Raw genomic sequence first — 27,214 nt, 5'->3', positions numbered from 1 at the left:
AGTCAGGGCATGAAAGGATACGAGGAGAAGGCAGGCGAATGGGCCGAGAGGGAAAATGGATCTGTCATAATGAAATGACAGAGCAGGCGCGATGGGCCAAATGGCTTAATTCTGCTCCAATGTCTTGTGGTCTAATGAATGTGTGTGTTTGTGCATGGATGCGAGTGCATGTGTGTGTGCGCGCTTGTGAATGCGATGTGAGTGTGTGTTTTGTGCACGAGTGTGCCAATGATAGATACTTTATTGATCCCAAGGAAATTACAGTGTCACAGCAGCATTGCAAGTGGAACAGATATAGAATGAGCGTGTGCATGTATGTACGTGTGAATGCGTGTTAGTGAATTAACGAGTCCATTGCAGGAGTGTTTGTGACTGCGTATGTTCATGGGCGCGTGTTTGTGAATGTGTTTGTTCATGAGCGCGCGCGTGCGCGTGTATGTGCGCGGTGTGTGCGTGTGAATAAATGTATGCATGTGTGTGAGTGTGTGTGAGAGAGAGAGAGAGCTTCACACGCGGTCAGTTTGCGGAAGTGAAGGTATCGGGAGCTGATTACGGGCAGAGACTGTGCCACCCCCTGACATTCCTGCACACTTCCGCGTTGCCGCTGCGCTGTCGCCCTGTGTGTGTGTGTTGTGTGTGTATGTGTGTGTGTGTGTGTGTGCGTGTGTGTGTGTATGTTCGCGAGGTGTGAGAGACTGAGTGACTGTTTACTTTGAGGCGGCCGCCTCTCTCCGGGAGTGTGTGGAGAGCCGCGGGAAAGGCCGGTTATTTCTCCCCTCCCCGGAGTCTGTGAGCCCCCTCCTGCCCGGACTGGACCCTATACCATGAGAAGATGGAGAAGATGTCCAGCTTCCTCCACATCGGGGACATCGTGTCCCTTTACGCCGAGGGAACTGTCAATGGCTTCATCAGCACGCTGGGGTGAGTGCAGACAGGCGCAGCCCGGCGGCTGACAACTACGGGCAAAGTTGGAGCCCCGCTCTTCCCCTGCCCTCCCCAGGGGGTGGAGGGTCGGGAGGGAGAGGGTCGCCCGCAGGAGTCGAGGCAGAGTCGGAAGTGGCGCTGAGCTCGGGACGGGGCTGATCGCGGGGTAAAAAGAGCGGGGGCTCCAGCTGGGAGGGAGAGGGAGCAGCGCCGGCCACTGTTAGGGAGCGGGCTGTATCCCCACTGTCTGTCCCTCTCCGCACGGCACGCCTCATCTCACCAGCCCTTCAATACCCTCCCCACACCTCCTCTTCACCCTCTTTCCTCTCCCACTTCCTCTTTCTCCCACCCTCCCCTTCTCCTCCTTTCCCCTTGCTCACACTACCCCCTCCCCATACCCATTCCATCCCCTCCCACTTCCCTTCCCTCAAACTCCCTTTCCTCAATCTACCATTCGTCCCTCTCCTACTCCTTCCATAACCCCTCCCCACTCCCCCTTCCTCTCCCTCCTCCCATCCTCTCCCACTCTTCTCCCCTTCCCTTCTTCCTCTCCTCACACATGCTACCCCTCAGTCCTTCCCCTCGCCGCTCTCACACTCATGCTCCTGTTCCCCTCTCCTTTTCCCTTCCCTCCCCCTCTTCCACCTCCCACTTCACCCCACCTCCCTCCTCCCCATCTCCCCTCCTTTCCTTTTCTGCTGCTCTTCCACCCTCCATCCCTCTCCTCTGCCCTCTTCCTTCCCTGACACCTCCTCCTCTCCCTCACCCCTTCTCCTCTCCTCCACTCTCCCTCATCCTTCAACTCTCCCCTCCTCCTCACCTTTCACCTGCTCCTCTCTCACTCCCTCCTTCTCCCATCTCTCCCCTCCTCCTCCCTCCCACCCCCCACTTTCCTCCCATTCCCCTCTCCACTTCCCCATCATCCTCTCCCCCTCTTCTCCCCTTCCCCTCCCCCTTCATTTCCCCCTCACCTTTTCCCATTCCCCTTCTCTCTCTTTATCCCGTCACTCCATTTCTTATCTTTGCCCCACCCCTCTCCCCCGAGACCCTCTAAAAAGCGGAAACATAGGCTGTTGGAGGCTCTGTCACTCACTCTATCCCCCCCCCACTCTCTCTCTCACACACACATATACACACACTCTCTCACACACACACACACACTCACTCTTCACATTCTCTCACACACACTCACTCTTCACATTCTCTCACACACACTCACTCTTCACATTCTCTCACACACACTCACTCTTCACATTCTCTCTCACACACATATACACACATTCTCTCTCACACACACTCACTCTTCACATTCTCTCTCACACACATATACACACATTCTCTCTCACACACACTCACTCTTCACATTCTCTCTCACACACATATACACACATTCTCTCTCACACACACTCACTCTTCACATTCTCTCTCACACACACTCACTCTTCACATTCTCTCTCACACACACTCACTCTTCACATTCTCTCTCACACACATATACACACATTCTCTCTCACACACATATACACACATTCTCTCTCACACACACTCACTCTTCACATTCTCTCTCACACACACTCACTCTTCACATTCTCTCTCACACACATATACACACACTCTCTCTCACACACACACTCACTCTTCACATTCTCTCTCACACACACATATACACACACTCTCACACACATCACATTCTCTCTCTCACACACAGACATACACGCACACACACACTCTCTCTCTCTCTCTCACTCTCACACACGGTCTGTCTCTCTTTCGCTGTCTCTTTGTTTATTTATTGAGTGACTGGTTAAAACAAGCCGTCCCAGGCCCAGAATCAAGACTGGGGCCACTTACGAGACCTGCGTTTGGCAGGTTGGGACTGAAGCAGGGAGTCCCAGGCAGAGCTGTTGCTGGTACAAGGCGAACCTGTCTACAGTGCCCCTCTGCGGTTTGAACACAGAGGGTCAACGCTTGCCAGTTCGATCCCACCTGATAAATCCTGGTGAAATCTGATCTTCATTACAGTTGGAATGGGTGGGATATCTTTAAACTATCACGTCCCGTCCGGGGCAGCTCACTTCCTGACCTGCTCGGGGTGGGGAAAGCCTGTGGGAATTCAACAGTCTCCTCTGGCGTTTGAATGCATCTGTTGTTGTGTGACATTTTTGTTGCGGAAATTGTGCCCAGTGGGGCATTGTAGGATGATGTGGACTTTTCCATATGTTACATCAAGTTGCAATTAACATTGCACAAATGTTGCAAAAGTTTTAGTCTGGAATTTATAGCAAAAACACTGCTGTGAGCATTCAACAGGTCAGCCACCAGACCATAAGACAAAGGAGCAGAATTAGGCCATTCAGCCCAGCGAGCTTGCATCACCATTCCATCATGGCTGATTTGTTAACCCCCTCAACCCCATTCCTCTGCTTTCTCCCTTTGACACCCTGTGTTTTAAATATACCGAATGACTTGGCCTCCACAGCCATTTGTGGCAATGAATTCACACTTGGGCTAAAGAAATTTCTTCTCATCTCTGTTCTAAAGGGATGTCCTATTCTGAGGCTGTGCCCTCTGGCCCTCAACACCCCCCACTATAGGAAACATCTTCTCCATATCCACTCAGGTAGTATCAGTGGTTAGTGATCCAGTCTACTCCAGGACTTGGTCAGATTCAGATCAGTTTATTGTGCAATGAAATTCCTTGCACCAAGGTAAACAGTGAAGATGGTAATAATAAATACAACAATGAGCACAAACAGCACAAAGCAAGCTGAGCTGGTACAGAAGGAAAAGTTAAAGTGACAGGAGTGGGATAGCCAAGAGAAGTAGGGACCGAGAACCAGGCAGTAGGTCAGAGATGTACAGGCTCTGTTTTGATCTTTCTTTCTGGCAACGGGGAGTGTGGGATGATTTACAGAAGGTATTTGACAAGGTGCCACACATGAGGCTGCTTAATAAGCTACGAGCCCATCGTATTATAGGAAAGATTCTAGCATGGATAAAGCAGTACTTACAAACAAGCAGGATGAACTCAGCAGGTCGGGCAGCATCCTTTGAAATGAGCAGTCAATGTTTTGGGCCTGACAAAGGGTCTCGGCCCAAAACGTTGACTGTTCATTTCAACGGATGCTGCCCGACCTGCTGAGTTCATCCAGCTTTGTTGTACGTGTTGATTTGACCACAGCATCTGCAGTGTACTTTGTGTTTATGGATAAAGCAGTGGCTGATTGGCAAGAGGCAAAGAATGGGAATAAAGGGAGCCTTTTCTGACTGGCTGCCCATGACTAGTGGTGTTCCACAAGAGTCTGTGTTGGGACCGATTCTTTTTACATTATATGTCAATGATTTGCATGATGGAATTGATGGCTTTGCTGCAAAGTTTGCAGATATTATGAAGATAGGGGGAGGGGCAACCTTTTAGAACAGAGATGAGGAGGAATTTCTTTAGCCAGAGAGTGGTGAATCTGTGGAATTCCTTGCCACAGGCAGCTGTGGAGACCAAGTCATTTTGTATATTTAAGGCAAAGGTTGATAGGTTCTTGGTTTGTCAGGGCAGGATGAGATATGAGGAGAAAGCAGGAGAATGGGGCTGAGTGAAATATTGGATCTGCCATGATGAAATGGTGGAGCAGGTTCGATGGGCCGAGTGGCCTAATTCTGCTCCTATATCTTATGATCCAGTACCTACTTGTGAGATTTCCAGCACTGTTTAAATAATAACAGGTTTGACTTCAAAGTTCAAAGTAAATTCATTATTGAAGTACATATTGTCACCATATACAACCCTGAGATTCATTGTCTTGTGGAAAATGTATCTCTTGTGGATTGCTTGTGGAATCTAGGGAATAATAACCTTAAGGGAATCAACGAAAGACCATCCAGCCTGTGTGCAGAAGACAACAAACTGTGCAAATAGAAAAAGAAGGAATAATAATAATAATAAATAAATATCAAGAACATGAGCTGAGGAGTCCTTGAGTCCATAGGTTGTGGGAACATTTCAATGATGGGGCAAGTGAAGCTGGGTAAAGTATTTTCTTTGGTTCAAGAGCCTGATGGTTGAGGTGTAGTAGCTGTTCCTGAACTTGGTGGTGTGCATCCTGAGGCTCCTGCACCTTCTTCTTGATGGTAGCGGGGGGGGGGAGGTGAGAGCATATCCTGGGCGGTAGGGGTCCCTGATAATTGATCCTGTTTTCCTGCGACAACATAGATGTGCTCAACGGTTGGGAGGGTTTTACTCATAATGCACTGCTACTTTTTGTAGGACTCTTTGTTCAATGGCATTGGTGTCCTATACCAGGCTGTGATGCAGCCAGTCAATATACTCTCCACTACACATCTACAGAAATTTGTCAGAGTTGTAAAGGTCATGTTGAACCTCCGCAAACACTGAAGAAAGTAGAGACACGGCCACACTTTCTTTGTAATTGGCCTACGTTAGGCCCAGGACAGGTCTCTGAAATAATAACACCTAAGAATTTAAAGTTGCTAACCCTCTCTACATCTGTTACTTTGATGGGAACTAGCTCATAGACCTTTAGTTTCTTCCTATCTGGTCAATAATCAGCTCCTCGTTCTTCTTGGATTTGAGTAAAAGGTTGTTGTTAGAAACATAGCAAACCTACAGCACAATACAGGCCTTTCGGCCCACAAAGTTGTGCCAAACATGTCCCTCCCTTAGAAATTACTAGGCTTACCTATAGCACTCTATTTTACTCTGCTTTATGTACCTATCTAAAAGCCTCTTAAAAGACCCTATTGTATCCGCCTCCACTACCATCGCTGGCAGCCCATTCCACGCACTTACCACTTTCTGAGTAAAAAACTTACCCCTGACATCTCCTCTGTACCTACTCCCCAGCACCTTAAACCTGTGTCCTCTTGTGGCAACCATTTCAGCCCTGGGAAAAAAGCCTCTAACTATCCACACGACCAATGCCTCTCATCATCTTATACACCTCTATCAGGTCACCTCTCATTCTCCTCACTCCAAGGAGAAAAGGCCAAGTTCACTCAACCTATTCTCATAAGGCATGCTCCCCAATCCAGAATACATCCTTGTAAATACATCCTAGGAATAACTGTGCATAGTTCCCTGAAAGTGGAGTCTCATGTAGATAGGGTGGTGAAGAGGGCTTTTGGAACGCTGGCCTTTATAAATCAAAGCATTGAGTACAGAAGTTGGGATGTAATGCTAAAGTTGTACAAGGCATTGGTAAAGCCAAATTTGGAATATTGTGTGCAGTTCTGGTCACCGAATTATAGGAAAGATATCAATAAATTAGAGAGAGTGCAGAGACGATTTACTAGGATGTTACCTGGGTTTCAGCAATTAAGTTACAGAGAAAGGTTGAACAAGTTAGGTCTCTATTCATTGGAGCGTAGAAGGTTGAGGGGGGATTTGATCGAGGTATTTAAAATTTTGAGAGGTATAGATAGAGTTGACATGAACAGGCTGTTTCCATTGAGAGTAGGGGAGATTCAAACTAGAGGACATGATTTGAGAGTTAGGGGGCAGAAGTTTAAGGGAAACACGAGGGGGTATTTCTTTACTCAAAGAGTGATAGCTGTGTGGAATGAGCTTCCTGTAGAAGTAGTAGAGGCCAGTTCAGTTGTGTCATTTAAAATAAAATTGGATAGGTATATGGACAGGAAAGGAGTGGAGGGTTATGGGCTGAGTGCGGGTAGGTGGGACTAGGTGAGATTAAGGGTTCGGCACGGACTAGGAGGGCCAAGATAGCCTGTTTCCGTGCTGTGATTGTTATATGGTTATATGGTTATAAATCTCCTCTGCACCCTTTCCATGGCTTCCACATCCTTCCTGTAGTGAGGCGACCAGAACTGAGCACAGTACTCCAAGTGGAGTCTGTCTAGGGTCCTATATAGCTGCAACATTACCTCTCGGCTCCTAAATTCAATTCCACAATTGATGAAGGCCAATACACCATATGCCTTCTTAACCACAGAGTCAACCTGCGTAGCTGCTTTGAGCATCCTATGGACTCGGACCCTAAGATCCTTCTGATCCCCCACACTGCCAAGAGTTTTACCATTAATACTATATTCTGCCATCATATTTGACCAACCAAAATGAACCACTTCACACTTATCTGGGTTGAACTCCATCTGCCACTTCTCAGCCCAGTTTTGCATCCTATCAATGTCCCGCTGTAACCTCTGTCAGCCCTCCACACTATCCACAATACCTCCAACCTTTGTGTCATCAGCAAACTTACTAACCCATCCCTCCATTTCCTCATCCAGGTCATTTATAAAAATCATGAAGAGTAAGGGTCCCACAACAGATCCCTGAGGCACACCACTGGTCACAGACCTCCATGCAGAATATGATCTGTCTACAACCACTCTTTGCCTGCTGTGGGCAAGCCAGTTCTGGATCCACAACGCAATGTCCCCTTGGGTCACATGCCTCCTTACTTTCTCAATAAGCCTTGCATGGGGTACCTTATCAAATGCCTTGCTGAAATCCATATACACTACGTCTACTGCTCTTGCTTCATCAGTGTGTTTAGTCACATCCTCAAGAAATTCAATCAGACTCGTAAGGCATGACCTATGCTTTACAAAGCCATGCTGACTACTCCTAATCATATTATACCTCTCCAAATGTTCATAAATTCTGCCTCTCAGGATCTTCTCCATCAACTTACTGACCACTGAGGTAAGACTCACTGGTCTATAATTTCCTGGGCTATCTCTACTCCCTTTCTTGAATAATGGAACAACATCTGCAACCCTCCAATCCTCGGGAACCTCTCCCATCCCCATTGTTGATTCAAAGATCATCGCCAGTTTCAGCACCACACAGCCAAATTTTCAATCTCTCTCTTATATGCTGAATTAACAGTGATGTTATCAGCAAACTTGAATATGGCATTGGAGCTGTGCTTAGCCACACAGTCATAAGTGTAAAGTGAGTAGAAGAGGTGTCTAATTACACAGCCTTGAGGTGCACCTGTTATGATGGAGATCATGGAGGAGATGTTTTGCTAATCTGAACTGACCGGATGAAAAAATGAAACCCGGGATCCAGGTGCACAAGGAGGTATTGAGGCCAAGGTTTGGAGCTTATTGATTAGTTTTGAAGGGATGGTGGTATTGAATGCCAAGCTGTGGTCAATAAGGAGCATCCTGTTGTATCCATCTTTGCTGCCCAAATGTTCCAGAGTTGAGTGAAGAGCCAGTGAGATGGTATTTGCCCAGGGCTGGATTAAGCTAGTGCAGGGCCTGTAGCATATGTTATAAAGGGGCCCTGGATTTTAAAAATGCTCATAAGTATTAAAACATAAATGATTTACTTGCATAGTAAAGTAATTCAATTTTTTCATTTGCTATACAACCAGATAATACGACAAATATCTGACACTTCACTAATAGTATTACTTACATGTAGGTATCAATTTCAAATGTCAAAAGTAACAAAACTACAGTTTAAAAGTTACAGTTTCTAGATTTAGCATGAGCAAATTTGTTGATGATATTGGAAATGTCTATTTCACACAGAAGTTCATGTTCAATGCTCATTAGAGTGAGATTGTTCAATCTGTTTTGACCCATGGTTCTCCTTAGTTCATTTTTAATCCTTTTCAGTTTTGAAAGTGAGCATTCTCCACTGCAGTTAGTAACCATGAGTGACAAATAGATGCGCAAGGCATTTTCTACATTTGGAAAACATGACTCCAAAGAATTGTCAGCTATCAAACGGTACAACTGACACTCTATAAGGTCTTGTTTGGCACCAATATGAGAAGCAAGATCAGTTTTCAACAGTTCAGTAAACTGCACAAATTCTTCACCAAGACTTTCTTCCAGATCTTCTGGATTTGGTTTAATAAAATTTGATGACCTCTTTATGATCTCTTCAGGTGTAAACTACTGTAACTGATGAAGGAATCCAAAAACACCATTCACCTTTAGATAAGCTTTTTGCCTTTTTGACAGGGCAGAAAGCAAGCTGTCGATAATGGCAAGAAATGTTCGGCTTTTAAACTTCTGAGAAGGTGTTTGAGATTCAACAAGTGGATCAAAAGTGCTGGAACCACTGAAATAATCATATGCACGATTTTGCTTGAAGTAGACTGCATAGCTTGAATATATCGATGCAAGGATTCCTAGAGTGCACAAGCTGTGTTCAAGTCTTGGCCAGAAGATTGCAAAGAAGCACTGGTCATTTGAAAACGCTGTAATACTTGATCCCACAATATGACCATTATTCCTGTTTCCAACTTCGCCATGGTTGAAAGTACTCCACGAGCCTGTTGTCGACACTTTGCCTTCTGATCATTGTTATTTGAAATGTCATCCAGGACTGGTTTTATTGCAGAAAAACTGTGTAAAAGTGCTTTAGTTGCATCTGCATGAGCTGACCACCTGGTATCTGACATTCTTTTCACAATGGGCAAATGAGCACCACCATCAGATAATGCAGCAGAAAGGAGAAAGCAGAAAGAATGCACCGATAAGCAGAAGCAGAAAAAAATGTGTACAGGCTTTCTACAAATTGAAAGAAAATTAATGCTTCTTGACAACATTCAGCAGCACATCTTCCAACCAAACTTAGTGAATGAGCAAAACATGGAATGTAATCCGCAAACACATTCAGCTCTTTAATTCGTGCTTGTAAGCCACTATACTTGCTACTCGTGTTGCTGGCATTGTCATAACTTTGGCAGTCTTTTAGATCAACATCATTTTCTTTTAAAAAGTCAAGTAAACTTTGAGCGAGCAGTTCAACAATATGACCTTCCATATCCAAAAACTTCACAAATCTTTCAGCTGGCCCTGACGGCAAAACATAGCGCACAGTCAATAACAAATTTATGTGACTGTTGTGGCGATGAGCGCGTGTGGATCACATACACTCAACAACCAACTAGGAATAGCGTTCTGAAAAATATCTGTTTAGGTGCTTATTGAAACTCATTTCAATTGGGAAATACAGGTTGAAACTCACAGTCTAATCCGATCTTGTATGTTCCTCAGCTGGTTCGGACACCTAAAATCAGGAAAAAAATGAGGAATCATGAACTGGGTCACATAAAACTGTTGAGTCGCACATCCCTCGTCACAGGCTCACCGTGGCGGTGCACCCTCCAGCGGTGTAACAATGCACGCTGCAGCGGCTTGGGAGCGCGGGAGATAGCACAAAGGTCACCACGACACAGCAAGGAGCCAACACACGCCTGCACACACATATCATGCAGCATGCGGCTCCCCCGACATGAAAACAACAGCGTTGCCAGATCGTCGTGAGAATACGGTGAGATGACGATTTCACCAGACTGCAGCTTGCAAGCATTTAGTGCGGGGCCCGTAGCATATGCTACTTTTGCTACTAGGTTAATCCGGCACTACTTCTGCCGTGGACCTGTTGCTTTGGTAGGCAAATTGGAGCAGATCTAAGTTCTTCTCAGGCAGGAGTTGATATGTTTAATCACCAGTCTTTCAAAACACTTCATCATTGTAGATGTGCTACTGGGTGATTGTCATAGAAAAGTACAGCTCACGAACCAGCCCTTAAGCCCATCTATTCCACGCTGAAACCATTTAAAGTGCCTATTCCATTTGATCTGCACCCGACTGTAGCATCCATACCACTACTATCCATGTACCTATCCAAACCACTTAAACATTGAAATCGTGCTCACATGCGCCACTTGTGCTGGCAGCTCCCTCTAAGTGACAAAGCTTCCCCTCATTTTCCACTTAAATCTTTCACTTTCACCCTTAACCCATGACCTCTGGTTGTAGTCCCACCCAACCTCAGCGCAAAATCCTTGCTTGTATCTATACCCCACATAATTTGATATTCTTCTATCAAATCTCTGCAATCTTCTGCGTTCTAAGGAATGAAATCCTAGCCTAATCAATGTTTCCTTATAACTCAGGTCCTACAGACCCAGCAACATCCTTGTAAACTTCCTCTGTACTCTTTGAAACCTATTTACTTCTTCCTGAAGGTAGATGGCCACAATACTTCATAGTAGATCTCACCAGCATCTTATATAACTTCAACATGACATCCCATCTTCCAAGTACTCAGGCCAATGTGCCAAAAGCTTTCTTTATGAGCCTATTTACCTGTGACACCACTTTCAATGAATTATGGGCCTGCATTTCCAGATCTCTTTGATCTACCACACTCCTCAGTGCCTGGCCATTCTCCGTACAAGACTTACTTTGGTTGCTCCTACCAAAGTGCAACACTCTGCACTAGTCTGCATTAAATTCCATCTGCCATTTTTCAGCCCATTTTCCAGCTGATCCAAATCTCTCTGATAGCCTTCCTCGCTGTCCACTACACCCCCACTCTTGGTGTCATCCAATTAACCACATTATCATCCAGATTGTTGGTGTAGATGACAAGCAACAAAGGGTCCAGTATTGATCCCTGCGGCACTCCACTAGGGAGCGCCTTGTCAGGCCATGGGGATTTATGCACCCTGATTTGCCTTAGGACAGCAAACACCTCCTCCATAACCTGTGTAGAGTCTTTGAGGCTGACGCTGCTTCACCTCACTTCTATAGGCTCTGTGTTCATCCCCTGAGTTAAAGCAGATGCAAAAACTGTTTAAGATCTCCTTCATCTCTTTTGGTTCCACCCATCGATGACCAATCAGAGGACCAATTTTGTCCCTTGCAATCCTTTTGCTCTTAACATATCTGTAGAATCCCTTAGGATTCTCCTTCATCTTGTCTGCTAGAGCAACCTCACGCCTTCTTTTAGACTCTTGCATTTCTTGTATTCTACAAGCACCTCATTTGTTCCTACCTGCCAATACCTGCCATGCTCCTCCTTTTTATTTTCTTAACCAGGGCCTCATTATCCATGAAAACCAGGGTTCCCAACACGTGTGATCTTTGGCTTTTATTCTGACAGGCACATACAAACTTTGTAGTCTCAAAATTTCTTTTTTGAAGTCCTCACGCTTGCCAAGTACTCCTTTGCCAGAGAACAGCCTGTCTCATCCACACTTGCTAGACCCTTTCTGATGTCACCGAAATTGGCCTTTCTCCAATCTGGAGTTTCAGGCTGTGGACCCGACCTACCTTTTTGCATATGTACTTTGAAACTAATGGCATTATGAACACTAGATGCAAAGTGTTCCCCTACACAAACTTCTTTCATCTGCCCTGTCTCATTCCCTATTAGCAGATCAAATATCGCACTCTCTCTTTGAGACTTCTATGTACTGATGAAGGAAATTTGGCTGAACACATTTGATGAACTCTATACCATCCAGTCCTTTAACAGTATGGCAGTCCCAGTCAGTTTGTGGAAAGTTAAAATCACCTGCTTTACCAACCGTATGTTTCTTACAACAGTCTGTGATCTCTCTATTAATTTGTTCCTCTAAATCCCTCAGACTATTGGTGTGGTTTGTAATATCAGAATCAGGTTTATTATCACTAACACTTACTTACTGCCTGTTACGCTGCTGTCATTTAAGGCAGCAATGAAGGTCCTCCATCCAGAGATATTCTTCATTACTGCTCCCATAGCAATTTTGTTTGACTGGTCAGGGTTGTTAACCCTGAGCTGAACCCTGAACCTGGAGGACTGGTGGACCACTTTTAGTCTGGCCTCTACCTGTTTGGCATGGGTGACCCTGCCCAGAACAAAAGCATAAAGCCCTAGCTCCAGCTAACATAGTTCTCTGGGTCGTTGAGGCCCCCAGGACTCCTATCCATGACAAGGTGTTGTGAAATGTGTTGTTTTGTGGCAGAAGTACAGTGTAATACATAAAATATACTGTAAATTATGATTTTATATATATAAAGAGAGCAAAAAATATTGAGGTGGTGTTCATAGGTTCATGGACGATTCAGAAATCTGATGGCGGAGGGCAAGTTTGTAACTTGGGGCTCCTGTAACTCCTCCATGATGGTAGTAATGAGAAGAGGGCATATTCTGAATGGTGGGCGTGTTTAATGAAGGATGCTGCCTTCTTGAGGCCTCACCTATTGAGGATGTCCTTGAAGCTGGGGAGGCCAATGCTCATGATGGACTTGGCTGAGTTTACAGGCCTCTGCAGCCTTTTCCACTCCTGTGCATTGGTCCCTTCCTACCAGATGGTGATGCAACCAGTTAGAATGCTCTCCACTATACATGTGTAGAGGTGTGCTAGTCTCTGGTGACATTTCAAATCTCCTCAAACTCCAGATTCAAGGTCTATGATTCAAGTTTATTTACCTTTGTACATTGAAGTATGCATTGAAATGCACCGTTTGCATTAAACAACTAACACACCCGAAGGTGTGCTGGGGCAGCCGGCAAGTGTGCCCACACATTCTAGTGCCAACATAGCTTGCCCTCAATGCTCAGCAGCAGCACACAGGACACAATAAGCAACAAAATAACAACAGCAAAACAAGTCCCCATCCTCCCATGCACATCCACATCCCTTAACCCAGTTCAGGCCTCCAGCACACTCAGGCCTGCATGCTTTCACATTCATAGACTCAGCTCTGGCCAATGGGCCTCAACTTCTGGACTTCCAGTTCAGTCCTCAGGCCTCAGTCCTTGGTATTGATCCAAGGACATGCCACTAACCGAACACTAGGCCTCAACTTCTGGACTTCCAGTTCAGTCCTCAGGCCTCAGTCCTTGGTGTTGATCCAAGGACATGCCACTAACCGAACACTAGGCCTCAACTTCTGGACTTCCAGTTCAGTCCTCAGGCCTCAGTCCTTGGTATTGATCCAAGGACATGTCACTAACCGAACACTAGGCCTCAACTTCTGGACTTCCAGTTCAGTCCTCAGGCCTCAGTCCTTGGTGTTGATCCAAGGACATGCCGCTAACCGAACACTAGGCCTCAACTTCTGGACTTCCAGTTCAGTCCTCAGGCCTCAGTCCTTGGTATTGATCCAAGGACATGCCACTAACCAAACACTAGGCCTCGCAATCCGGACTTGCCGATGGTGGGACCCCGAACACTAGACCTTGAACTCCGGTCTCACTGATTATGAACCAGGAGGCCCCCGGAACTTGTTCCTCCTGCCCACAGGGAACTCTGACTCCAGATCCTGCTGACCTGGGAGATCTCTCGTCCACTTTCTGCTGGTCCAACATCTGCCATCCAACCACAGATGTCCCATATCTGGGTCACTGGCCTTTGAACTTGGAGCAGAGACTTGGACTCTGGTCTGACCTCTAATTTCCCCTACATCACCACCCTGAACCCCTAAGATAACCCCTAATTTCCCTATCTGTCCCTCAAACAATTCTTACAAACCTAAAAAAAATTAAAAATCAACTAAATCTGTGCCACAGCTCAAAGTTGATTGCAGCTTGACGCCATCTTGGATTCAGTCTAATTTCTAATTAAAATAAAACTGATGTCCTCCCTTCTTCATAATTACATTAATATGTTGGGCACAAGATAGATATTCAGTGATGTTGACACCCGGGAACTTGAAGCTGCAACATAAAAGCACACTTAATTCACTGATTATCGCACTGTTTAATGGTACTGTTTGGTAGCAGTGCTTAATTTAATAGCCCGACGAAGGATCTTGACCCGAAATGTCAATCGTGCATTCCCTTTCACAGATGCTGCCTGACCCGCTGATATTCCACTGCAGTTTGCGTGTATTGCTCTGGATTTCCAGAATCTGCAGAATCCCTTATGTTTTTAATTTAATAGCAACTTTGATTCCACAATCACATCAGTAAGTAAATGTAGTCACTGATCCTGGGGTGGTTAACAGTTGAACCATTCCCTTAGCGTTCATTGTCTGGATTATCTACAGTATGAAAGGTTGTAGGACTTTACTTACTGCAACAGAGAAAGAGGCCATTTGGCCCATCAGGTTCATGTAGACTCTTATCTGAGCATCCCCATCAGCCCCATTCTCTTTCCTTATTTCCCCGCACCCCTGAGCTCTATTCTCCTTCATGTGCCCATGAATGACCCCTTGATCCTCCTGCCTCTGAGCTGTTGCAGTGGCTGGTCGAGTTGGGAGGAAGCCCATGCGGTCGCAGGTTGAATTCACAAAGTGCACACTGCCGGAACGTGAGGCAGCAGCACTAACCAGTGGGCCACTCGGAGTTTGAGGCTTTTCAGAAAGATAGGTGGTGCTGGAGAGGGTGTGAGGCAGGGAAAGCACCTACAGCACACACCCAGGTTCCACCTATGGATGTGTCGTGGTTAGCACAATAGCTTTACGGTACCAATGATCACCAATCAGGGTTCGATTCCTGTAAGGAGTTTGTGCGTTGTCCCTGTGGCCCATTGGACTTCCTCCCACGTTCCCAAGGTGTATGGTTAGGGTCAGTGAGTTGTGGACGAGCTGTGTTGGTGTTGGAAGCAAGGCGATGCTTGTGGGCTGCCCTGCACAATCCACGCTGATTTAACTTAATGCAAAATGATGCGTTTCACTGTATGTTTTGATGTACATGTGACAAATAAAGCTAATCTTTAAAAAAATCTTTATACACCCAGGATCTGTGCCCATGTCACCCCAGACCCTTCCTCGACTCGCCCTACTCCTCAGGCTCCACAGCTCTGGGCTCGCCAACTTTACCCCATCCCAACCTCTCAAAGCCGAAAGTGACTGGGATTCATTCCATCTCACCCAGCCTGGACTGGCTGACATGCTCTGCGTCACTGTGCTTCTCCTGCTCCGGGTCGCCAGAGTTGCTTTCAGAAGGCAGTTTAGCTTGTGCTGAAAGCAAGGCAGTGTACCTGCAAACATCTGTTAGTCATATGAAAGCAGAGAGTGGCGAAAACACTCAGCAGGGCCAGAGGCGCCTCTGGAGAAACACCTTCAAGTCATTACCTGCCGTGCTGAGTTTGTAGAGTGGAAAGAAGCGCCTCGAGCTCACTGAATCCTTGCCAGCTCAGCACCTGTTCATCACATTTTAATCTCTGCATGCTGTATAGAGCATAGAGCACCACAATACAGGAGCAGGCCTTCATCCCACGATGACGGCACCAAGCACGATCCCAAATTAAACTAAAGGCCTTCTGCCTGCACCATATTCATATCCTCCCATTTGCTGCGTATCTGCAGTGCTGTGCAAAAACCATGGGCACATATACGCTATGTAGCCAGGGTGCCCAAGGCTTCTGCACAGCACTGTATTTGTCAACGTGGAGCAGAAAGCAAGTCTGCAAATCTGGCAGGAGGAAGGTGTGTTGGGAATGGCAAGGGTAGATCCCCGGGGGTGGGGTGTGGGATAGGAGGCTGAGAAGGCTTGATGTAAACACACCCAGCCCTGAGACATGTTGATTCCAAACAACTGGTTTGTTGATCATTGCAGAATGCCTCTCTGGTGCTTTCTGCTGCCTCCCCTCTCCCGTCGCCTTTTCCCACCCTGCCCCCTTCCCACTCTCGGTCCACAATAGAGACCCATATCAGAATCGGGTTTATCATCACTCACATATGTCATGAAATGATTTTTTTTGCGGCAGCAGTACAGTGCAATATATAAAATTACTCCATACTGTGCAAAAGTCTTAGGCACCCTGGCTATATATGTGTACCGGAGACTTTTGCACAGTACTGTATATTTATGTAAAAACTTTCTATACGCTACTAGTATTTCTCCCTCTGCCACCACTCCTGGCGCCCACCACGTACTGTGTGTGAATAAAAAACTCCTTTAAACTTTTCTCCTTTCATGTGTGCCCTCTAGTATTTGACATCCCCTCCTGGGGAAAAACATCCTGGCTGTCTACCCTTTCTATCCCTCTCATAACTGTATTGTGTTCTGTCAAGTTACCCCTCAGCCTCCACTGCTCCAGAGAACACAAGCCAAGTTTGTCCAACCTTTCCTTAAAGCTCAGACCCTCTAAACCGGGCAGCATCCCGATAAAACAAAGAACATCACAGTACAGTCCAGGCCCTTCAACCTATGATGTTGTGCTGACATTTTAACCTACACTAAAGTAAATCTAACCCTTCTCTCCGACATAGCCCTCCATTTTTCTGTCATCCATTGCCTTCCTAAAAGTTTCTTTAATACCCATAACGTGCCGTTCCCAAAGCCTCCACGTCTTTTGTAATGGGTAATGCGCCATTGGCTCCACACACCCCAGGTTCTTCCATTGGCCTTTGCACCAGGGATAAATTATACTGACCGATTTAAATACAAACCACATGTGTTTGAGACGCAGAAAGACACCAGAGCACCCGGAGTAATCTCGCGTAGTCACAGGGAGGACATGCAAACTCCACGCAGACAGCATAGGAGGTCAGGATTAAACCCGAGAGCTGTGAGGCAGGTGGTCTTTCAGATTCACTACTGTGCTGCTGGACGTTTCTAGCATTTTCTAACTCCTTTTTCATGTTTCCAGCATCGGCAGTTTTATGATTTTCATTTGCTGGTCTTTCTGTGGCCGGCATTCATACATCAATGGGGAGAAATTCGTGCTCTTTGTTAAATTCAGTCATGAGATCACTGTGCACAAGTCTGAGTGAGAGAGAGAGCGAGAGAGTGAGAGAGAGCAAGAGAGAGGGGAGAGAGAGAGGAGAGAAGTGAGAGAGAGGAGAGAGAAAGGAGAGAGGGAGAGAGCGTGTGAGAGAGAATGAGAGAAGTGAGAGAGAGAAAGAGAGGGAGACAGAGGGAGAGAGTGAAAGAGAGTGAGAGAGCGAGAGAGAGAGAGGTGAGAGAGAGCAAGAAAGAGGAGAGAGAGAGTGAGAGAGAGAGGAGAGGAGAGAGAGAGTGGGAGAGAGAAAGAAGGAGAGAGGGAGAGAGAGTGTGAGAGAGAGAGTGAGAGAAGTGAGAGAGAGAGAGAGGGAGACAGAGGGAGAGAGTGAGAGGGAGCGAGAGAGAGAGAGAAGTGAGAGAGTGTCAGTTATCACCTGTGATTATCAGTATCAACAGTTAGACAGGAAGACAGATGGGGAGCTACTTACTGATGCCTTGAATGGAGTGTGGTTTAATTGACTAATATTTCAATGTTCAAACATCAGAGTAAATTTATTATCAAAAGCACATACTGTATGTGTTCACCATCTACTGTCTTGAGATTCATTTTCTTGCAGGTATTTACAGGAAAATTAAAAAATACAATAGAATTTATGAAAAGCTATACTTATCAAAGATTACAAACATCCAATATGCAAAAGAGGACAAATCATGCAAATAATAAAAAACAGTGAGTTGTAGAGTCCTTGAGAGGGAGTCTGTAGGCTTTGGAATCAGTGCAAGTTGAGGTGAGTGAAGTTATCCATGCTGGTTCAGGAGTCTGATGGTTCTAGGGTAGTAACTGTTCCTGAATCTGGTGCTGTGGGGCATAGGGTTAATTCATCTGAGATCTCCTTCAATGTACAATATCCATCACTGACAATGTTTGATAAGTCAATCAGCTTTTGCCTAGTTTACATTACTGTGATCACAAAGGGCTGCCAGAGGAGATGCTGTTTGTCGCTGTGCCTGCCTTCCAACGGTGAAGGTTTCCTTTGATTTTCCCTTGTGCCCACTTGGACACGAGGCAAACTGAGGGTATAATTATGTAATATGATTTCCCCACTGAATCTGTGCTTTGTTTGAAACTTGGCACATTTGGATTGCGGCACGTGTATCTCATTACGTGAGTGATCAATTCCCTGTGAGCCAGTGCTCTTTCACACAAATTGAGGCAAGATTGTAAATACAGTCATTTCACTGTTACTGTTGTTAAATTTGACAATTCAGTCTGTTTATACTCTATAGGCTGAGGTCTACATTCTGTCCCAGATTTGCTTGTTGGTTAGAGCACTGAGGGGCTCACAGTACCAATCCTAGAAAGCCCATTAGATGTCACTTGTGATAAGGGTAATATCCGAACCAGACTTGATCCAGGTATTGGAGTGGACTTGATGAGCCAAATGGCTTAATTCTGCTCCTATATCTTATGGACCTGGTCCTCAGAATCGGAATTGGAATTAGGTTTATCATTACTTCATTCATCCATTTATCTATTTATTTATCCATCTATCAGTCTATCTGCCTGTCCAACTATTCATCTATCTGTCCATCTATCAGTCTATCCATCTATCTATCGATCTATCCACTATCCATCCATCTATCTGTCTATAGGTCTATCTATTTATTTTTTTATTTATCTGTTTCTTTCTTTCCTTATTCTATGTTGAGGCCATTCCATCCCTTTGAGCCAGACTGCCCAGCAACCCCCGATTCAACCCGAGCCTAATCACGGCACATTTTACAATGGCCAATTAACCTCTCCATCATCACTGACATATGTCATGAAATGTGTTTGTTTTGTGGCAGCCGTACAATACATCAACTGAAAATTACTAAAAGTTACAAAAATAAATAAATAGTTTAAAAGAGGAACTGTGAGGTAGTGTTTATGGACTGTTCAGAAATCTAATGACAGACGAGGAAACACACTGTTCCTAAAACATTGAGTGGACATCGTTTTTAAATTTGATTTTATTTAGACACAGCACAGCAACAGGCCCTTTGGCCCAATGAGCCCAAGCCCATGTGACCAATTAACCCACTAACTTTTACATCTTTGGATTGCGGGAGGAAGCCCACGCGGTCACGGGGAGAACATACAAACTCTTCACAGTTAACGGTGGGAATTGAACCCAGGTCACTGTCACCATAATGACATTATGCTAACTGCTATGCTACTGAGCCACCCCCTTTAAGCTCCGAGAGATATAATGAGAAGAGGGCAAGTCCCAGATGGTGAGGGTCCTCAGTGAAGGAGGCTGCCTGCTTGAGGCATTGCCTTTTGAAGATGTCCTCAATGATGGGGCGGCTTGTGCCCATGATTGAACTGGCTGAGTCTACACTCTCGATCCTGTCTATTACTTTGGGACTGTAAGAAGGCCACATTTCCAGAATTGCACAGGGTTTTGATTGGTGTGTCTTGGTCATAGTGACCTTGGAAGAACACGTCTACCAGCTACACTAGACCTCTACAGGAGCAACATAAAAATAACCTGACTTAAGGTTAAAGGGGCTAAGTTAGTTGGGCTGCATTGTCTTGAATGCAGAAGAGTCACCTTTTGTACTTCCTGTGTATACTTTTTACAAATAATGTTTCATTTTGAAATATAACAAGGAATCGTCTAGTGGGATATAAAGATAATGAGTGTTGGAAGTCTGGAGGAGAGTCTACTAAGGACTGCAACATCAGGTAAAGAGTGTGCAAGTAATTCTCTCCCCAAGTTCTGCAGAGGATGGGAAACCAAGGGAGGTTTGACAGTGGAGTCTAAAAAGAATGTGGCATTATTATGGTGTGGGGTGTGTAATGTTGGGAATCCGCTGGTTGGTTGTTGGTGAGGCCCCCTGTAGAGGCCTCTTTATGAAGGGGTCTTTCCCCTGTGCCCTGGGGACCTGGGGTGGAAGGTAAGTGGAGCAGTGGTGTACAACAGATTTTTGAGTCAGTTCAGAGCCTGAAGCCCCTGTTTGAGCTGCCCTACTCCACCTGCCCCCCACCCCGCTCCTGATCTCAGTCACCTGCTGCTGATGTGGGGGCAGTGGGCCACTAGAAGAATCTCCTGGCTAGCTTGCCCCTGGGCCTGGGGAGCTGGCTTCTCACAGTGGGCAGTTGAGCTGACTACCTGTCCCTGGGGAAGGAGCAGGCAGTCCCTATAGGCACAGTGGGGGATTTCCAGGAATTGACAGGCTTGAGAGCATTATAGATAATAATCCCACGCTAGTTTGAGACTGCAAATATAATGTGAACAAATGTGAAGTTATCCACCTTGGTGCAGAGAAAGTGTTAAATGTTCAGGGATTGGATAATGTTGGTCTTCAAAAGGATTTCGATGTCTTTGTGCATGTGTTGCTGAAAACTAACATGCAGGTGCAGCGAGCAATTGGCAAAGCACACGGTGGGTAACAGATGTCCCGATTATTGTATAGTGCTTTTGTTAGTGAGAAAACTTTTGTAAAGAAAAAGAGCTGGGACAATGTGTCTTACAGAATTACTTCTGATTCTGATGTGAATGTGAATGCAGGTGCAGGCAGAGGCACCGTGCACAGTGTAGCGGGAGAAATGTGGAAAAGACAACTCAGAGCTTAACAATTACCTTTCTGCTCAGCATTCTTAAATTCCTCCTACCCTTCCCCTGCAACAGCACGTCTCCACAACAGCGAGGTCACTTTGAACACTTATCAGGTGATTGATCTTACCGATGGGGTCATTCTCAGTAAAGGTTCATTGTGTAAAAGGCACGGACTCAGACTACCTGCTGCAAGAGAGTGTCACAAGAACGTTAACATGATAAGCTTATCTCCATTCCTGTTGTCATGATAAGTCACTATAATCGCACAGTTTAGATGGAGACGTAAAGATTTTTACTCCTCATGTTTATGAAGGATGTAAGTAATAAAGTCAATTCAATTTAAGGAGTAATGTCTGACTGATGGAATGTAGTATGTAAGATTAATACTCATAAGACCTGTAAGGAAATGTAATTTCAGGACTGCAGAGCAGCAGAACCCTGATGCCCTATATTCCACAGCTTTGAATGTAGTCTTCTGTTCTAAAATGAGTGTTTGCAGCAGCCCCCGTCTTGTGGCTGCACCAGCTTATCAGTGGTCAATAAAGTAAGAGGCATCAGAATTGGGGTGGACAACCACAAGATGCTGGAGGAACTCGCCGAGTCAGGCAGCATCTACGGAGGGGAACAAACTGTCGGTGGTTTTACTGGCGTCCTTCGTCAGGACGGGAAGGGTAAGAGGAAGAACAGAAAAGAGGGTTGTGGGGGTGGAGGGGAGGTGAAGGAGTACAACCTGGCAAGTGATAGGTGAAAGATTCTGTCTTCTTCCCCTTCCTCCCCAGTGCGAGGGTCTTGGCCTGAAGCATTGGCTGTTTATTCCTCTCCACAGAGGCTGAGTTCCTCCAGTATTTTGTGTGTGTCCTTGTGGATTTTCAGCATCTCTTGTGTTTAAGATTGGAGATGGCTGAAATATTTGGTACGTGCTTCGCTGGGCGAGAGTGTCTGATGATACTATCGAGCTGAACCGATGAAGCCAGCGCCAGACCCAGCTTTAGAGGATGAAGACCTAATCTTTGACCAAGGAGAATAGTTCAGCAAGTAACCATTATTTAGACCAATTCTGGCCAGATTCTCACGCATTTATGTTGGGCTGCACTTCTGTAGCTGAGAGGTGCAGGCACTTGGAACCTGCCAGGTTTCAGTCACAAGCCACGAGGAGTATTCCTAGATTCCTAGTACCATTATTTCTTAAAGAATACACCCGTTTTTCAGGCTCTGCATGTGGATGTGCCAATTTAATGGATCAAAATGCCATTTCATGAAGTTAATCAGAACAAGGTTTAATGTCACTGACATGGCGTGAAATTTGTTGTTTGTGGAAGCTGTATAGTACAAAACCTAAAATACTATAGTTTGCAAAAATAAGTAAGTAAGTGGTGTAAAAGAGGAACAGTGAGGTGGTGTTCGTGGGATTATGCACTTTTCAGGAATGTAATGGCAGAGGTGAGCCTGGACTCGTTCAAGGACCTAGCCAGGAAAAGATGAAAGGTTTTAGTATTTACATCAGTACGTGGGCAGGAAAGGTTTATAGAGATATGCACTAAACATAGGAAAACAGGATTAGCTTAAATGGGAATAATAATAAGTGGGAAATTATTTTATTACAGCAACAAAATTTAAAAACACACTTTGCAATAATAATAAATTATAATAATAACTAATAACAAAGTACAGAATAAAAATATAAACAATAATTTATCAATGTGCACTACAGTGCAATAACAATGTATGAAATAATAAACAGAGACTATTGCACTATGATGTGTGTTCTCCTGTCGCACAGAGATAACTGTTGTACTGTATGCTTATTGTATTTGATAGGAAAGATTCTCTGCAATGATCCTTGTGACAGTGGAGCTGAATAAGTCTGCTTGAAAGGATGCTCCACTGCTTATTCAGTTGGTCGTGGAGAGGATGTGCCTGATTGTTGATAATGGATAACAATTTGGTTGCTGTAGACCTGTTGGGCCAATGAGCTTGTTTCTGTGCTGTATGACTCTATGACATTATTTCATCACCTGAAGACCCAGTTACTGGTAGTTCGTGGTCATCACTATCACTGACGTTTTGTCCAGTTCTAAATCCACAACTGCCATGCTGGGATTTGAACTCTAGTCTTGCTGTGGTCAATCCCATGGCAGAGGAAAGGCCACATCTCCAGTTGGAACCCCTCAATCATGCAGTGGTAGCCCGTTTCAACATTCCACTCCCTACTCAAGTCCCAGGGAAATTCAGGACTATGAGGTCCTAGAGAAAATGCAACACAAACCTTGAGCTACATCTACATTTGTCAAGAAGTGGGGCACACACACGTGCATATTTCTGCATGAACATTTATCACTTTCAATGTTATATTGCTAAATTTATGACCAAACAAGTGAATTTCAAAGGAACAGTTTGCCCACCATTGACCCTGATTGAACCATCGACTGTATAAATACAATGAGAGCTCACTGGGAGTATTGTGCTCAGTTCTGGTCTCCCTGCTATAAGAAGGATGACATTAAGTTGACATCCTTCATGTGAAAAGTTTCACAAGCTTGTGATCATGACTGAAGGCCTTGAGTTATAAGGAGAGACTAGATCAGCTGGGACTTTTTTTTTGTTGGAGTTTAGGAGTCATCCCCCTCCTCACCTGAATCTTCCTATTACTTGCCTCTCCTTATACTGGTGATCTGCCCTCTGCACTCTCATTCCCTGCAGGTTCTTGAACTGAAATGTCAGCCATCCCTCTGCCTCCACAGGTGCTCCCCGACTTCTTCCAGCATTTGTTTTTTTATCCTCTTCATTGTCCTGTGGACAACCATGCTCTCAGATGCTCCGTACAGCCCAACATTAGTGTTGTAAAGGCTGACTCTAGGTACAGAGAAAACTGGTTATGGATAGTCAGAGCAAGTAGGCCTGTGGACACATGGTGACAGTATAAGATTGGTCTGGTAGCTTGCTTGAGCTCGGCCACAAAGATGCAAAATAACTTAATGATAAACAGCAAACCATCTGCTTATTAACTCAGTAATCAAGCCGCATCAGTGGGAGGAAAGGCACAGGGTTGGTACTGCATTCCTGCATGATGTGGAAGTGCCTGACGCCCGGTTTGAGTTTGGCCAGTTAGTGAACCCCATGGCCTCACATTGGGTAGATGCATGTGTGTGTCTCTTGAGCAGCCATTTCACTTTCTGGGCCATCCAGCTGGATAAACCTCAATTTGAAGAGTATCACACACACAATGTTAGAAGAACATGTTTGTTATAGGCAACATTTATGGAGAGGCATAAACTGATAACGGGTTGAAGCCCAAAATGTCAACTGTAGAATCCCCTGCGAGGATGTTGCCCCCCCTCTCCAGGATTCGGAGTTTGTTGATTAAGATTTCCAGCATCCGCAGAATCTTTTGTCTCTGGTTTGTGAAGTATTGTTGCCTTGAAGGCATAAAGTTGGCTTTGAGCTCAACGTTAGTCAGCTCCTGTGAGCTTGGCAGTGCACTGAGGCTTGGGAGGGCTCCATGGTTCTTGTAGAGGGAGATTTCTCCCCATTGTAAGCAGACACCCAAACTTTAACAACTGTTGGGGAAAGGAGATAGTGAGGAGATGACTTCAGGCACTCTTCCTCGAATTGCGTAAAAGGCAGGACCAGTCTGAGGGCTGGACAGGTTGGGCGTGGGATTCCTGCTTGCATTCCAGTTTGCCTGTTCAATCTTATCCAGGCTTAGAAGTCATTGTCACTGATGTTTGGATGTGTTGTGTGGGAAGCTCAGATTCATTTATTTATCACTAGTGCACCAGAGCACGTGGTGGAATGCATCATTTGCATTACCAGCCAACACAAACCAAGGGTGTGCCGGGGCAGCCCACAGGTGTTGCTACACGTTCTGCATATGCCCACAGGCAACAAACAACGAGAGCAAACAAGCCCCGTTCCTCCCACCCACCCACTCAAACACACGGACAGCCCTCCAGCCTCCGTTGGATTCTTGGAGTTGCAGGCAATGGCCCTCCACCTTCGCCAGTGGATTTGCAGATCTGCCGAGTCAAAGTTTCAGTAATTGGGCCTCGACTTCTGAACTTACCATTGACCTTCGGGCTTTGATCTTTGAACTTTGATGGGGAGTCAGGCAGAGGGCTGCATCAGCACCTGTACGTCTGTTTCATTGAGTTCAGACCAGCTGTACCTGCCAGCTCTCTGATTCCCATTAGCACGTGGAGCCTGGCCCTTGCCAGGTGACCATTTCTCCACCCTCTAGCGCTCTGTAATTCCCCAGCCATCCAGTACATTACCACTTTCCTCACTCCACCATGCCTTAAACTCTTAAACTCCTTCCACCTCCCTCCTGCTCTTTAAGACAACTTGCCTCTTTGACCAACGTCAAACTACACTTATTAACAATAAAAGTAAATAATAAAAAAATGTAGCAGTAAATTCATTACCACATGCAAGTCACCATATACTACCTAGAGATTCATTTTTCACAGGCATTTACAGGAAAATAAAGAAATACAATAGAATTTATGAAAAACTATGCACGTACAAAAACTGACAAGCAACCAATGAGCAAAAGAAGACAAATTTTGCAAATAAAAAATTCTGAGGACATGAGTGATAGAGTCTTTGAAAGTTGTGGAATCAGTTCAGGGTTGAGGTGAGTGAAGTTATCCACATTGGTTCAGGAGCTTGATGGGTGTAGTGTGATAACAGGTTACCCGATGTACATAATTACACGATAGTGCAGAATAACCATCACACAGAGTTTACAGAATCAACAAAGCACAGCTGAAGCAAACATTAGTCATGGAGACAGAACACTACAGCACAGAAACAGGACCTTCGGCCCACAGGACTGTAATGAACTATTATTCTGCCTAATCCCATCAACCTGCACATCGACCATAGCTCTCCACACCACACCCACCCATCCATCTACTTATTTAAACGTCTGTTAAACGTTGAAATTGAACTCTCATGGATTGAAATCTGCAGCTGAGAGGCTGAGGCCTCCCTTCAAAGGATGCAGTCTGAGAGATCTGGATATTGATTTTCATATTTCATTCAGATGCTTTTGTTCAGGTTAGCAGTATATTACACTCTGTTTGAAAATGTCTCCTTCTGTAAATCAAGAACATTTTCACTTGCTAATTTTTTTTCTGGCATTTGATATGGATGAGATAGCTGTTTGGACCTGCCTAAGTCCAACATACTTGGCCAGACAGGAAAGTCAACTGCATATTACAACATCTCGAAACTGGCTAATCACAAGGAATTTAACTTTTTTGCCATTCAAATGCCGGAAGTGAACTATTGCACAAGCATTGTGGTTTGGAAATGTTTCTTGCACTGAAGGTAATGTCTGAAAATCAAATGGTTGTCATTTCCCCCAATGTAGCCATTAAATGAGGCATGGAAGCTCTTTTTGTATTTACTTATGAATTTCATAATTTGTGGATTTTAAAGCCAATTAAACACTCTTGAAAATATACAAGCAGCAATGAAATAATAAAATTTCAAGGTACTTTTATTTTCAAAGTACATATACAGTATACAACCCTGAGATTCGTCTTCCCAGACAGCCAAAAAACAGCTTGGAATCCAATTAGAGAAATCATCAAACACAGAATGTGTGAGTAAAAGAACAAATCACGCAAAAAAACGCAGAATATTCAGCATCAAACCACAGAGTCCAGGAGCCACAGTCACCGAGTCAGTTCAGTTGTCAATGACTGCAGGCCTCAGCTGCAGAGTCATTTCCATGTCGAAGTGCCTTGGTCAAATTGCGCAAATAGCAAAAAAAAAGAGTAACAAGAAACACGTGAAACATGTGTCTTGGAGTCCTCCAAAAATGAGTCTACACCCTGGGGTGTGTTCAGCGCTGAGGACATTAAAGATCAAACTGCAGAGTCCCACAGCCAGGAGCCATGAGGTGATCAAAACCGCACCTTCCCTGGCAGCAGGTGAAACGCAGGCAGACGGCACTAAACACACACTTGTCTCCCGCTCTCGTCCCTGTTGATTTCGATCTTGCTTGATGCTTTAATTGGTGAGGAGTAATGGAGCCAACCATGGGTTTGCATCCTTCCTTTAGGAAACTGCACACTTGGCTATCAACCTTGTTGAATTCCCCAGGAGATGCAGAAGCCCCAGATTGTACATTCAGCTCAAGAATACAGTACATCATCAAAATGGAAATTACAGGCTGCAATCGATTGCAGTTCAGGAGAAGAGGCATATTTAATAGAAGAAGGAGTAGTTTCAAAAGCTGTCTGCAGGATCTTGCCATTGGTTGCTGTCTTCGTCTACATAG

At 45.1% G+C, this 27,214-nt stretch overlaps 1 protein-coding gene across 1 annotated transcript in view; it reads left to right on the top strand.

The window, feature by feature from the left end:
- The first annotated feature begins 475 nt into the window (after positions 1–475).
- The window catches only part of itpr2 (inositol 1,4,5-trisphosphate receptor, type 2), a 308,708-nt gene continuing 281,969 nt past the window's right edge, over positions 476–27,214 (top strand). Inside the window, exon 1 of the mRNA XM_059987723.1 lies at positions 476–921. Coding sequence (XP_059843706.1) covers positions 833–921 — 89 coding nt within the window. The 5' untranslated portion in view covers positions 476–832. The remainder of the gene's footprint in view (positions 922–27,214) is intronic.

This window comes from Hypanus sabinus, chromosome 13, assembly GCF_030144855.1.
Source record: "Hypanus sabinus isolate sHypSab1 chromosome 13, sHypSab1.hap1, whole genome shotgun sequence".
NCBI classification, from domain to species: Eukaryota; Metazoa; Chordata; class Chondrichthyes; order Myliobatiformes; family Dasyatidae; genus Hypanus; species Hypanus sabinus.
Note: the sequence above shows the minus strand (reverse complement) of the source record. Positions and strands in the feature narration are given on the sequence as shown.